This window comes from Mirounga leonina, unplaced genomic scaffold, assembly GCF_011800145.1.
Source record: "Mirounga leonina isolate KUSES-001 unplaced genomic scaffold, KU_Mleo_1.0 Mir_347, whole genome shotgun sequence".
Lineage (NCBI taxonomy): Eukaryota > Metazoa > Chordata > Mammalia > Carnivora > Phocidae > Mirounga > Mirounga leonina.
This window is the reverse complement of record NW_023270696.1, coordinates 269196-282211: the sequence shown is the minus strand read 5'-3', so window position 1 is coordinate 282211 and position 13016 is coordinate 269196. Positions and strand designations below refer to the sequence as shown.

The 13016-nt window shown below is 54.4% G+C and overlaps 1 protein-coding gene across 1 annotated transcript in view; it reads right to left on the bottom strand.

Annotated features, from left to right (window-relative positions):
* Positions 1-99: 99 nt before the first annotated feature.
* WNT3A (Wnt family member 3A) overlaps positions 100-13016 on the bottom strand; it is a 41555-nt gene continuing 28638 nt past the window's right edge. The window contains exons 3-4 of the mRNA XM_035029900.1: positions 6310-6575; positions 100-579 (exon numbers count right to left, since the gene is read on the bottom strand). Of these exons, the coding sequence (XP_034885791.1) occupies positions 100-579; positions 6310-6575 (746 nt within the window). The remainder of the gene's footprint in view (positions 580-6309; positions 6576-13016) is intronic.

Below are 13016 nucleotides of genomic sequence, written 5' to 3'. Positions count from 1 at the left end.
AGCCCCGCCCCGTCCAGGGAGGAGCCCCGCCCCCCCGTCCAGGGAGGAGCCCCGCCCCCGTCCAGGGAAGTGCCCCGGCCCGGCCCGCGGCGGCGCGCGCTACTTGCAGGTGTGCACGTCGTAGACGCGCGCGCACTCCTGACAGCTCACGTAGCAGCACCAGTGGAAGACGCAGTGGCACTTCTCCCGGCGCCGCTCGGTGCGCGCGTTGTGGCCGCGGCCGCAGCATAGCAGGTCGCAGCCGTCGATGCCGTGCGAACTCACGTTGCACGTGCGGTCGCGGGTGCCGAACGAGCCGGTCTCGGGGTTGGGCTCGCAGAAGTTGGGCGAGGCCTCGTAGTACACCAGGTCGCGCTCCGTGGGCACCTTGAAGTAGGTGTAGCGCGGCCGCAGGGTCTCCACCCAGCCGCGCGACTCGCGGTGCTTCTCCACCACCATCTCCGAGGCGCTGTCATACTTGTCCTTGAGCAGGTCGCCGATGGCGCGGAAGTCGGGCTGCGACCACCAGCACGTCTTCACCTCGCAGCTGCCCGACAGCCCGTGGCACTTGCACTTGAGATGCATGTGGCTGGCGATGGCCTGCAGGAGCGCGCCGAGGGGTGTCAGGGCGGGCCCTAAGCACCCCCTTCCCGGGTTTGGTTCGTCTGCGCGGGGGCCCGTGTCCCCACCCCCCCGGGGTGTGCTCCTTGCCTGCGGCCCCCAGCCCCATGAGCTCCTGGGGAGCCCAACGCAACCTGTCTCCTCCATAGAGGCCCTTCTCCGGGTTCCCGGCGCCGCCTCCGGTGCAGGGCAGGTGCCAGCGCAGGTTCGCACCCTGGCAGACCCAAGATCCCTGGAGGGCAGGGCTGGGAGCCTCACCTCTCTCCGGGCTGGGTCTATTTGTCTATTTCTACAGCCTTTATGACTGAGCGAGGGAGGGAAGGCACAGTAACAGTAACTGACGGTCTGGTCCGGGCATGCGGGAGGGAGGACATGAATGCTGACCTGGGGAGCCTAAGACGCAGCCCAGAGGACGTGTACATGGCGGCAAGTCTGGGGGCTGACCTGAGCGCACCTAATGGAGGAGGCTTGAGCAGAGCACCTTCAGGGCCCAGGGGTTTATGGGGCTGGAAGGCAATTCCAAGAGGAGGGAGGTAGTGTGGGGGGACAAGGCTGGGGGACTTTGGGGTCCTGAAGGCCAAAAGCCACAGGGCCTGGCCGAGGAATGGGTTTTTTCCCTTCTCTCTTTGAGGGAAGGGATGGGGTTGGGGGCGAAGGGGCGTGTGACTCAATCCGACTGTCTATGGTTGCACTGACCACCGTGGTGGACACCTACCACCATGAGCCCTGGAGATGTGGCTGGTCCAAAGTGCACTGTGCTGAATGCTGGCTCGCACAGAGTCCCCAGACTTCATGCAAGAAGAGGGTGTAAACTATCTCCTTCACTGGTTTAGTATTGATGGTGACCATTACTGCAATGATAACATGTTGGGTGATATATCTACCTTAGTAACACTGGTAAAACTAATGTCACCTGTTTCCTTTTTAAATGTGGCTACCAGAGCATTTTCAGCTACGGACGCGAGTCCCATTATACCCCTATTGGTCAGTGTGAGGTGGGCTCTGTGTCCAGATGCTGCGTCTTCCCTGCCCCCTTCTCCTGCTGTGTCTTCTACACTTCCCTCTCACACTGGCCCTTTCCTGGGGCATCAGTAATGACTGCATCCCTCCCCCAGTTAATTTCTGTCTCATCTCCATGTTCTTCTCTTTTCCAGAGGAGAGACCTCTTCAGTGTCTTTAGGTTTGCTTTTATCAGAGTTGTATCTGCATATACTTTAGAGTCTGAGAGTTCTTGAGACTCGCTCCCACACCCACACGGCACCTTCCCGACCAGCCAAGGTAACACTGTGCCTCTTGCATCTCTAACAGAATGTTTGTCTTGCTGCCTCTTGAGCGTTGGGGGCTCCAGCAATGTCTCCCCTCTCACCACGGAGGGTGGGAAATCAGCTCTTTACCATCACCCCACCACTGCAATGCACACCTGCCCAGCGCCCTCCACCCTAAAAACGGAAGCATAATCCAGTCAGATCAATATTCAGCACTGGCTGTATTGGAACTATATTAAATGTCATACCCAGCCGAGCCCTGTGATAGGGTATGATTCCTTTTCCTTTCCTACAAAACTTTGTTGTTGCTGTTTTTAGTGTACTTATTACAGATTCAGACTCAAACTTTCCCTGAATTGTCTAAATATCCTCTTTGAGATGTCCAAACACACCTCGTATTCTAAGATTTCAGCTTCTTGGAGACATCTTTTTCAGAGGGTGTCTAGAAGATTTTGTGAAATGTGCATGCCCAAAATCACATCTTCTCTACTTAGAAAGTGGACAAGATGGTTTAGCTGGGTATAAAATGCTTGGCTTAGAATCTTATTTCCCTTCAGAACTCTGATAGCGCCTCTCCATTTTTATTCCAGCTCCCATTGTTCTTCTTGGGAACTCTGATGCCATTGTGATTCCTGATCCTTTGCATGAAACCCACGGTGTGGAGGGCTCCTCCGTGTCGTAGGCTGTGAATTTCATGGTGATAGGTCTTGATATGGGTCTCCTCTCTCATGTGCTAGAGTCACTTCCTGGGTCTGTTTGGTCTGAAACTTGTGATCCTCAGTCCTGGGAACCCTCCTGCCTTCTTTGCCGATTCCTCTTCATGTTCGTCATTGTCTCTCTTGGACAGATCCTCCATGTTCTCCATTCTTTTCCTATTTTCCATCTCTTTTTCTTTTTTCTTCTACTTCGTAGAAGGGTGTCTCAAGTATCTGCTAACCTTTGTGCTGGGAGTTTGGTTTCTGCTATTCTACTTTTAGTCTCTAGCAGCTTTTTTTTCCCTCTCTGAATGTTCTTTTAATTTAACATCCTATTCCGCTTTTATGGAAAGAGTATTTTATCTCTCTGGGGATAGTGGCAGTTTTTTTTCTTTGTTTTCAGTCATTTAAAAATTTTTAAAGTAATCTCTATGCCCAATGTGGGGCTTAAACTCATGACCCTCAGTCACGCACTCTACCAACTGAGCCAGCCAGGTGCCTGGAATAGTGGAGTTTTTGAAGTTTTCATCTCTCTTTACAATGTCTCTCTCCTACCAGTTTTGTTTTTGTTTGTTTTGGTCTTCACCTTCACACCTTGGGTGTGAGAGGCCTTCCTCAGGTGTCCTGTGATCCTTGGCTGTCTGCTCATATTTAAAAGGAGGACACTACACATCGTGTTGGAAGCTCATGTGCTTGGTGAGGGCTTACCAGCATGGGCCCTCACTGTACAGTGACCTGGCTCCGTTATTTCATGGGGGAACCCCAGTCCGTATGCTTGAGTCTCTTCTTGGGTTGGTCCAATCCCCAGGGGAGAATCTTCCATTCTCCTGCCTAGAGGGTCATCAAGATTCACTGTGGGATACAGAGACTAGGAAGAGAAAGGCATGTGTAGATGGAGACTACTTTCACTTGGGAAGCCTCACCTTCACCCAGACTGTCCCTTGTGTCCCTCAGTGCAGACACACTGTGCTTTGCCCTTCCTGGAGAACACACCTCCTGACTTCTGCCATGGTAAAGGGGTGGGGGTGGGGGCTTGCCTGGATGGAAGGAGTTGGACAGAAGAACTGGTGGGTTATAAACTGCTTTTAAAGTAGATTATGGGGGCACCTGGGTGGCTCAGTCATTAAGCATCTGCCTTCGGCTCAGGTCATGATCCCAGGGTCCTGGGATTGAGCCCCACATCGGGCTTCTGGCTCGGTAGGAAGCCTGCTTCTCCCTCTCGCACTCCCTCTGCTTGTGTTCCTGCTCTTGCTATCTCTCTCTCTCAGTCAAATAAATAAATAAAGTCTTAAAAAAAAACAACAACAAAGTAGATTATCAACCCGTCTTCCCATTTTTAGCCCCATTATTTATCTCTACTTTTCAAGACACCCAATACTAGTAAGTCCTGGGTTGGTTCTCAGAGTTCTCCTCTACCGGTTTAAGATTCTACTTTCTCCTAAGACCCAAGTATTCATGGATCTGCTTCTTAGTCTGAAACTTTTGCTGTTACTGTTAGCCCCTGGTTTCCATGTGGTCAGGAGTGTTCGTTCATTCAACATTCATTCACTGTCATTTTAGTGAGGTTCCGGGGAGTACAGAGGGATGCTTATGTTTTGGCATTCCTCATAGACCCTTCAGTTCTATAATGGCTATGTGATTCTTTCCCAAGTATATTCTATATTTTTATAGTTTCCAGTTCCCCTCTGAGACATTCAGACTCGCGTTTTGGCTTTGTAAACCTAAGTAAGCATATTTCTTTTTTCACAATCTGTGTCTCATAATTCCAGTATCTGGAGTACCTGCAGACTCGTTTCTGTGGTTTTTGCCGATGATCACTCATTGTGTCACCAGCTCATGTGACAGGTTATCCTTTGATTATGTGCTGGACGCTGTGTTTGAAAAATTATTTGTAGAAACATTTTTTGACCTTGAATAAGGTGATCATCCTCCAAAGAGGATTCGCCTGCTTTTTCCAGGTGTGTGGGAAAACCAGCAATTTGGGATCACCATAATCTGTTCTCAGATCTTGAGATTTTTCGAGCCTGCACATGTGAGCAAGGGCTGGTCTACTTTTGGTTTTCCTTTACTCCTCAGGGTCCCAGCCTAAACTGAGGAGAGTTTTCTAGAGATAACACCCTTGGTGAGCCCCTTAGCTCTGGGAGGCTGCCGGAAGTGCAGCTCAGTGTATGCACTCTGTCCAGATCAGGACAAAAGCTGCCTTGGGTACTGGGCTCAGGACTCTGCCTTCTCCTGGTCCTTGAGCTGCTAATTCCTCACCAGATGAGGTTACTTCTTTTACACTTAAACTAACTTTATGGGAGCATAATATACATACAAATAGTATATATGTTATAAATGCAAAACCTGACAAAATTTCACAAATTGCCACCACTGAACACCAGCTCCCCAGAAACCCCCATTACGTTCTCTTCCAGCTGTGCAGAGTCTCCTATTCAGCCTCCTATACCCTTTGTCGGTATCTTTTTATGAACAGAAGTTCTTTACTTTAATGCAGTCCACATTATGGCTACATGTTTCTTTCATTGTAAGTGCTTTTTGGTCCTGTTTAGGAAACCTTTGCCTACTCCAAGGTCACAGAAATGTTCTATGTTTTCTTCCTAACGTGTTTCTTTGTTTGTTTAACCTTTTCCATTTGGGTTTGTAATTGACCTTATATGTGGTGTGAGGTAGGGGTCAAGGTTGGTTTGTTGTTTTCTTCCCACCATATTGTTATCCAATTGACTGGGCACCCTTTATTGAAGGGACTATTTCTTGTCTGCATTGCACTGTCCTCCCTGGGATAAGTCAGGTGGTGGTAAACAGGTGGGCACCCTATGCTTTTAACAGGACACTTCTCCCATTTCGTCCTGTATTTGTACCTGTCTCGGGCAGGAAGATGAGTCAGTCACCTTGTCTTCTGTCGTTGGCTGTCCAACGCCTCAGTCCCCTGCGATCCCCTGGTTCCAAGGCCAGGGCCACCTTTGTGCGGCTGAATCTACGGGAGCTCTCTGGGTCCCACAAGTGGTCTGTGCTCCATTGGCTCCCCATGACCTTCAGACCCAGTCCTTCCAGCTTGGTCCCCGTGTCTCTTCTTCCTCTGCCCTCCCCATGCTATTCTACCGGGTGACCTCATTGGCAGTCGTACGCTTTGGGCTCCTCCAAGGCTCCCAGCTTCCCTCCACCTAGATAACTGTGTTACTTTGCATGCGCTCCTTTCTGCACCGCTGCAGGCAGAAGGCTTTTTTTGAGATGCCAGCCCAGGGTGTGGCTTCTCCGAGGTGCCCACGTCAACTTGTGTGTGCTTTTCCTTTTCACAAAATGTCGCACGCTGTGCTGTAGGGCCTCACTGTCCTCCTCCCTGGACATGCAGGCCTTTCTGCCATCCTGCCACCCTGTGGGGATGCCCTTGACCCTTGTGCAGCCACTGGGCTGGGCTGTTTCAGACAGCCCTGGGCGGTAGGTGAGCACATACCCTCCTGGCCACCAGAGATAGCCCTCCCACGGTACTCCCGCCAAGCCACACCCTTCAGGGAACCAGGCCTCACATCCTGTTCAGAAAGCTTCTATTTGCCCAGGACCCTCAGGACTGTGGTCAGAGGGTGCACCCCCCAGGCCCCACAGGGCCGCGGTGAGATGGCCCCCCACTGCACCCGCAGGATGCAGGGGGCCTGGGTGGACGGCTCCCTGTGCACCTGAGAGCACGCAGGGCCGTGCACCCCGAGTACACTCCCCACTCCACGCACCCCAGCCAAGAGCCACCAACATACCTGGCGACCGGCCTCATTGTTGTGGCGGTTCATCGCGGAGCGGGCGTCTGGCCGGTTCTCCCGCGCGTCTGCAAACTCTCGAGACACCATGCCGCCAAACTCGATGTCCTCGCTGCAGCCACCCCACTTCCAGCCCTCGCCCGGGGAGCCCTGGTGGCGGCTGCTGCAGCCACAGATGGCCGCGGAGCCCTCGGCACACGAGCGTGTCACGGCGAAGGCCACCCCGGCAGAGGCAATGGCGTGCACAAAGGCGGACTCCCGGGTGGCTGTGGAGAGAGGCGACTGGTTTGGCAGGACCTGGCAGCGGCTGGGGTGGTGGAGCCTGGCCCGGGGCATCGCGGCCCCTGGCTGGGCTGGACCTGCGCCCCTGGGATGGGCGTGGGTCCCAAACTCAGTCCCTGGAGTGGCCAGGCAGGGCTGTGGAGGAGAGGGGTGCAGAAGACCCAAGGAGGAGGCCGAATATCAGGAGAAAGTACTTGGAGGGCCAACCAGCCCAAGGAGCAGCTCTGGACATCACTCCCCATGAGGAGCCGCAGGGACCCCTGCAATCCGAGGGTCAGATCCTAGCCAGTGCTGGCGGGATGGGCGGAATCGGAACCCCGAACGCTACTGGGGGCAAGGAAATTGGTGCTGCCCCTTGCAAAGTGGTTTGACAGCTTCTTAAAACTGGACACCCACCATGTGACCAGGCCATTCAGCTAGGTATGTGCCCGGGAGGAAACTCAGGTGCTCGCACGGACCAGGAAGCAAATGTCATGGCTACTTTATCTGTAACAGCCCCGGTCTGGAGGCTCCCAGACGTCCATGAACAGGTCAACGGATAAAAATCTGCGGCCTGAAATAAGTCAGTCCTGGGGATGTGATGCTGCTAACCCATCTGTTCTGTGTGTTTGAAAGGTTGCTAAGAGAATAGGTCTTCACAAGAAAAACAACTGTAGCTGTGAGGGTATTAACCAGACTGACTGTGGTGATCATTTTGCAATGCATACATATATTGAATCGGTATGTCGGACACCTGAAACCAATGTTATGTGTCAGCTACAGCTCACGGAAAAAGCAAAATGGAATTCTGTCTAGCAGTAACGGAATAAATGGCATGGGTGAATCTCAAATCATCTGCCGAGAAAAGGCAGACAAAAACAAAACCTCCTTCGTGGGCCCCAACAGCCCAGGGTGGAGACCCCCCTACCCAGATGTCCACGCCGAAAGCTTCCGACAGCCTAACGGCCTGTTTGGGTGGCAGCTCCTGCCCCACACACCGTCCCCCTGCGCCTCTCATTCTGCCTGCACACTTTCCCCTCCCCCGCCCCAACTCCAGGAAGGGTCACCCCTTCTGGGACCTGCCCAAGACCAGTGCACACTTTGCCCTGTGATGGACCCTGCTCTCGGGCCTGGAGACTCTGAGGGCCTCCAGCATCCAGGTTGCTGCTGACCCTGGGGGCTGGTTCGGAGGCTGCCCAGGCCCCCAAAGGCAGGGGGGGAAACTGAGTCTGGGGAAGTGGTTTTGCAGAAGGGCAGAGGAGGAGGGCTGGAGCTTGGGAAGGAGCTGGTGAGACTGACCAGGAGTGGACAGAGGCATGTGGGAGGCATTGAGGGAGGCCCAGAAGCACAGGGCGTGAGGGGGCTTTGCAGAGGCTCGATCCCCAGCCAGGCTTCCTCAGACTACATGAGGGCACCGTGCCTCCTGGGTCTGTGCAAGCCTTGCAGTGAGGGTTGGCAGCAGTGATCCCCTGCAGTGGACGGTGAGGGCAGGGGGCCGCCCTGTGTGAGCGGGTGGAACTCCCTCATTCCTCCACAAGCGCGTACGGAGCACCTGCTCTTTGCCAGGTTCTGTGGGAGGGAGCGTGATGGCCTCATGGAGCGAATGGGCTGATTAGCAGGAATTTAAAAACTGAGGTGAAAACCATGGGCTTTGGAGCTCGGCGGGCCTGGGGCTGAACCTAGGCTGGGTGTCTGCTGTGGTTGTGAGGTGGTCCCGGCAGCTCACCTTTCCTGGGCTGGCAGGAGGGAGAAGGGAGCAGGAGAGACATGATGATGGGCCCGACCAGGCCTTCCATGCCGGGCATGGGGTGGGTGCCCTGCATGTCCCCACAGTCCTCCTGGGCAGCAGGCCTGCACAGTGCTGGGGCTCCCAATGGCTTCCATCATGAGGTGTGGCTGCCTCCCCACCCACATCAGTGCCCAGGGGGCTTTTGTCTTGGGATAGGGATGAGCGGGGGGGCTTCATCCTGGGGGGCGAGCAGAGGCCACAGGCAGAGGCTGTGGGCTGCTCCCCACGCTTCCCCAAGCTTGCATGCCCCAAAGCCCAGGCAGGTAGAGGCAAGGGAACGGCGAGACGGGTTCCAGCCAGCAGCATGCACACACTCAGACTCACTCAACACACGACACACCTGTCACTGAAAAACGCACATTGACCATCTCATGCCTCCCCCCCACCCCCCAGGCCTTCCCGTGAGTCCAGTCCTCAGCATCTGTCACCTGCACCATCAGAGGCTCCTGGAGGGAACCCCCACCCCCAGCCTCCAGCTTCCCCCACCCACTCACATGCACACACACACTCACACACATGCACATATGTGCACACACAAACATGCATGCACACACAAACACATGTGCACATGAACACATGCACACACTCACATATGCGAACATATGCACACGTGTGTGCACACAAACATGCATGCACACACAAACACGTGCACATATGTGAACACATGCACACATGTGTGCACACAGAAACACACGTATGCACACACAAGCATGCATGCACACACAAACACATGTGCACACGAACACATGCACACATTCACATGTGAACACATGCACACACAAACACATGCACACATGTGAACACACGCACACGTGTGTGCACACAAACATGCATGGCACACAAACGTGCGCACACAGAAACACACGCACACGTGTGCACACACAAACATGCATGCACACACAAACACACGCACACGTGCACACATGTGAACACATGCACACGTGTGTGCACACAAACATGCATGGCACACAAACATATGTGCACACAGAAACACACGCACATGTGTGCACACACAAACATGCATGCACACACAAACGCATGTGCACACGAACACATGCACACACTCACATATGCGAACACACGCACACGTGTGTGCACACAAACATGCATGCACACACAAACATATGTGCACACAGAAACACACGCACACGTGTGCACACACAAACACATGTGCACACGAACACATGCGCACACGAACACATGCGCACACGAACACATGCACACACTCACATATGCGAACACATGCACACGTGTGTGCACACAAACACATGCACACATGCACACATGTGCACACACGCACACGTGTGTGCACACAAACATGCATGGCACACAAACATGTGCGCACACAGAAACACACGCACACCCACAAACATGCATGCACACACACATGCACATATGTGAACACATGCACACGTGTGCACACCAACATGCATGGCACACAAACGTGTGCACACAGAAACACATGCACAGATGTGCACACACAAACATGTGCACGTATGCAAACACACGTGCACACACAAACACAATACACTTGTGTGCACACACACAAACACACATGCAGATACATGCACACACAGGCTGAAGGCACAGCCCTTTGTTTCATGCCCTGCCTGGTCCCGGACATAACTCTTGGGGTATGTCTTGCTTGACCTGCACACAGGCCTGCCCCACCTGCTGCCCTCCCAGCTTTGGAGCTGCTCCCTGGCCTCCAGCCACACTCAGCCCTGTCCTCCCCTAGGGCGATTTCTGCTGTTCCCCTAGCATGTGCACCTGCCATTTCCCCTGTCTGCTCTTTAGGCCGGGGTCCAGGCCGCACTGTCTGGGTGTGGTCAGTGCCTGGCCTGGGAAGGCCTCGCGTCCGTCCACTCCTGATTCATTCCCTCCCCGGCCTGGAAGCTCCCTGAGGCGGGGACTGTGTCGTGTTCATCTTTCGTTTCCAGGGGCCCTGGGCTGGGACAGGGAGGCCCAGCAGGATCTGAGCCCGGGGGCTGGCGCTCCATCCCTCCCCACTCAGCAAACTTCACTGTCCCCTTTCCCAAAGGCCAGCCAGTCAGCCGCTCCCCCCAATGCTGGACGCCCTTGCCTCGCTTTGCTTCTGTAACATGATGCATCGGGCAGGCGTGGAGCTGCCTTCTGAGGGTCGAAGGCCTCCGTGAATAAATGCCAGTGTGCCCTGAACATGGACCGCTTGTCCTTCTGTCCCTCCCTCCAGCAGAGCCACGCCTTTACTTTGTCTTCCCAAGAGAATGTTCTTCTCTGAGGGTGGGCTTGGCTCCTTGCTTGCTCGCCCCGCCAGAGCCCCGGCTTGCGGCCTCCCCTGCACTCTGTATGGGGGCCTGCAGGCTCCTGGGGCAGGCCGTATGTCCTGGGCACTCCAGGAACCCAGGGCCTCTCCCCGCTGCACCCTCTGGCTGCTTCCAGCTGGCCGAGGCCCCTGGTGGCCCTTCTCCAGGCCCTGAGTGCCCGACCCTGGCCCAGAGGGCCAGAACCACTCATTGTGGAGGAGACTGAGATAAGGGGAGAGCCGGCAAGCCTAGGGCCTTGTCCCTTCCCCGAACAAGGGCTTGGCTGCTTATCAGGCTCAGGCAGACAGGCCAGGCCACCAGACACACTCAAGGGGAAGGACGTGCTCGGGGCGGGGGGGGGGTCCCCCTTGAACTTGGAGGAGGAACTCAGTCCTGCCCTGCTCTGTCACCAGCTGGCTGTGTGACCCTGCCCAGGCCTTCCTCCCCGTGGGCCTCAATCTCCCTTTCTGCCCCGCGAGGAAAGGGCTCATCACACACGAAGTCCTGAAGGCTGAGGACACCTTATAGCCTGCCTTCAACTTGCTTCAAAGGAAAAGACGCCTCTGAGGAGCGTGAGGTGGTTTGCTCTGGCAAAGACCGCCTGCTTAAAATGGAAAATGCGGCCTCCACGCAGTTGCAGATGCCTGTCCCGCCCCACCTTGCCCAAGCGGTCAGGGCTGTGGGCACCCCAGTGGGCTGGCGGGGGGCACCCATGGAGGCCTTCTCACCAAAGAATCAGGAAACATCAGACAAACCCAAAAGGCCTGCTCGAGCTCCTCCTAGTCTCGAGGGCACGGAGGGCAAGGGCCAGGCAGACCTAGGATGGGATCTGGACAGGCAGAAAAACAGGTGAAATCTGGGTAAATCCTGGAGCTAAGTTAACACTGATGGATCTTTGTTCTGATGGATGCAGCTGGATTTGTGGGTTGTCAGCCCTGGGGGAGGTCTGGGAGGGGAATATGGACTCTGGGCACCATTCCTGCGATGCTTCCGTATGTCTACAATTCTTTCTAAAGAAAACATGAAAACACATGCTGAGGCCGTGCAGAAGGAAGACTAGCAGTGTGTCCAGGTGACACCCCACAGTAGTGGGGCTTCTGATCCAGGGGTCTGTGGGCAGGCTTCACTGTGAGCAGGAATCAAGGGCATGCCGGAAAACTTGTGGGGTGTTTGTGTGTGTTTGGACAGAGAACCCACTGCTTTTATCAGATTTCCACAGGGGTTTGAAACAAGAAGGTCACGGTCTGACTAGCTGGGGCAGCCTCAGGCTTTGCAGGAGGTGGGACAGGGCTCCCCTGAGGCCGTGGGTGGGGAGGGCACAGTGAGGACTCAGACCAGGGTCTGGAGCCCTGGCAGCCGCCCCAGTCACGGCAAGGTTTTTAGGCACCGACAGCAGCTTTGTCAGAGGTTCCTGCTTCTGTTGACACAACAGAGGCAGCTAGGGTGTGGGAGGCGAGCCATCCCACCGTGGGAAGGGAATCACGTCCTTGGAATGAGATTGGAAACACCTCTGTCACCGTCACCAGCAATGGGCTCTGGCAGGTCAAGGGAGGAGGAGGGCACACGGGCCCCTGGAATAGAGTTGGCCCAAGGCTTTGGAGCTGCTCAGGCCTGCCCTGCTGGCCCCGCGGTGCTTCTTCACACCCGTGAGGTGGGCTTTGCCTCCCTGGGTCTCAGCACTCCAGAACTGGACTGATCTTGTTTCCAGACTTGGATGTCACAGGCCTGTCAAGTACCAGAGATCATTTGAGGACAGAACTAGGACTGCCAGGTGTTGTCACTTTTCCGTGAGAGGATAAGACATATGGAAAATGACTGTCACAATTTCAGAATTGAGGTCGGGGTGGGGAAAAGGAAGAAGAGAGGGAATGTAGTGACAAAGTTGTTCTGTGAGTTAAGCATCCTCCCTGGGGAAGGTCATCTTTGCTAGAAACTTGATGTTGTTTCATTACCCATTATTTATTGAGTTCTTTTTTTTTTAATTTTTTTTTTAAGATTTTATTTATTTATTTATTTATTTCAGAGAGAGAGAGCACATGAGAGGGAGGAGGGTCAGAGGCAGAAGCAGGCTCCCTGCCGAGCAGGGAGCCCGATGCGGGACTCGATCCCGGGACTCCAGGATCATGACCTGAGCCGAAGGCAGTTGCTTAACCAACTGAGCCACCCAGGCGCCCTATTTATTGAGTTCTTGTGAAGTATCAATGATCTATCCCCCCTTCCATTCATCTACCATCCTTTCATTTATCCTTTTATCTGTCCATCCACCAACCATTTATCCATCTACCATCTATTTACCCATCCATTCATCCATGTCCCCACGCACCCATCCATCCATCCATCCACCATCCATTTGCCCATCCACCATCCATTTA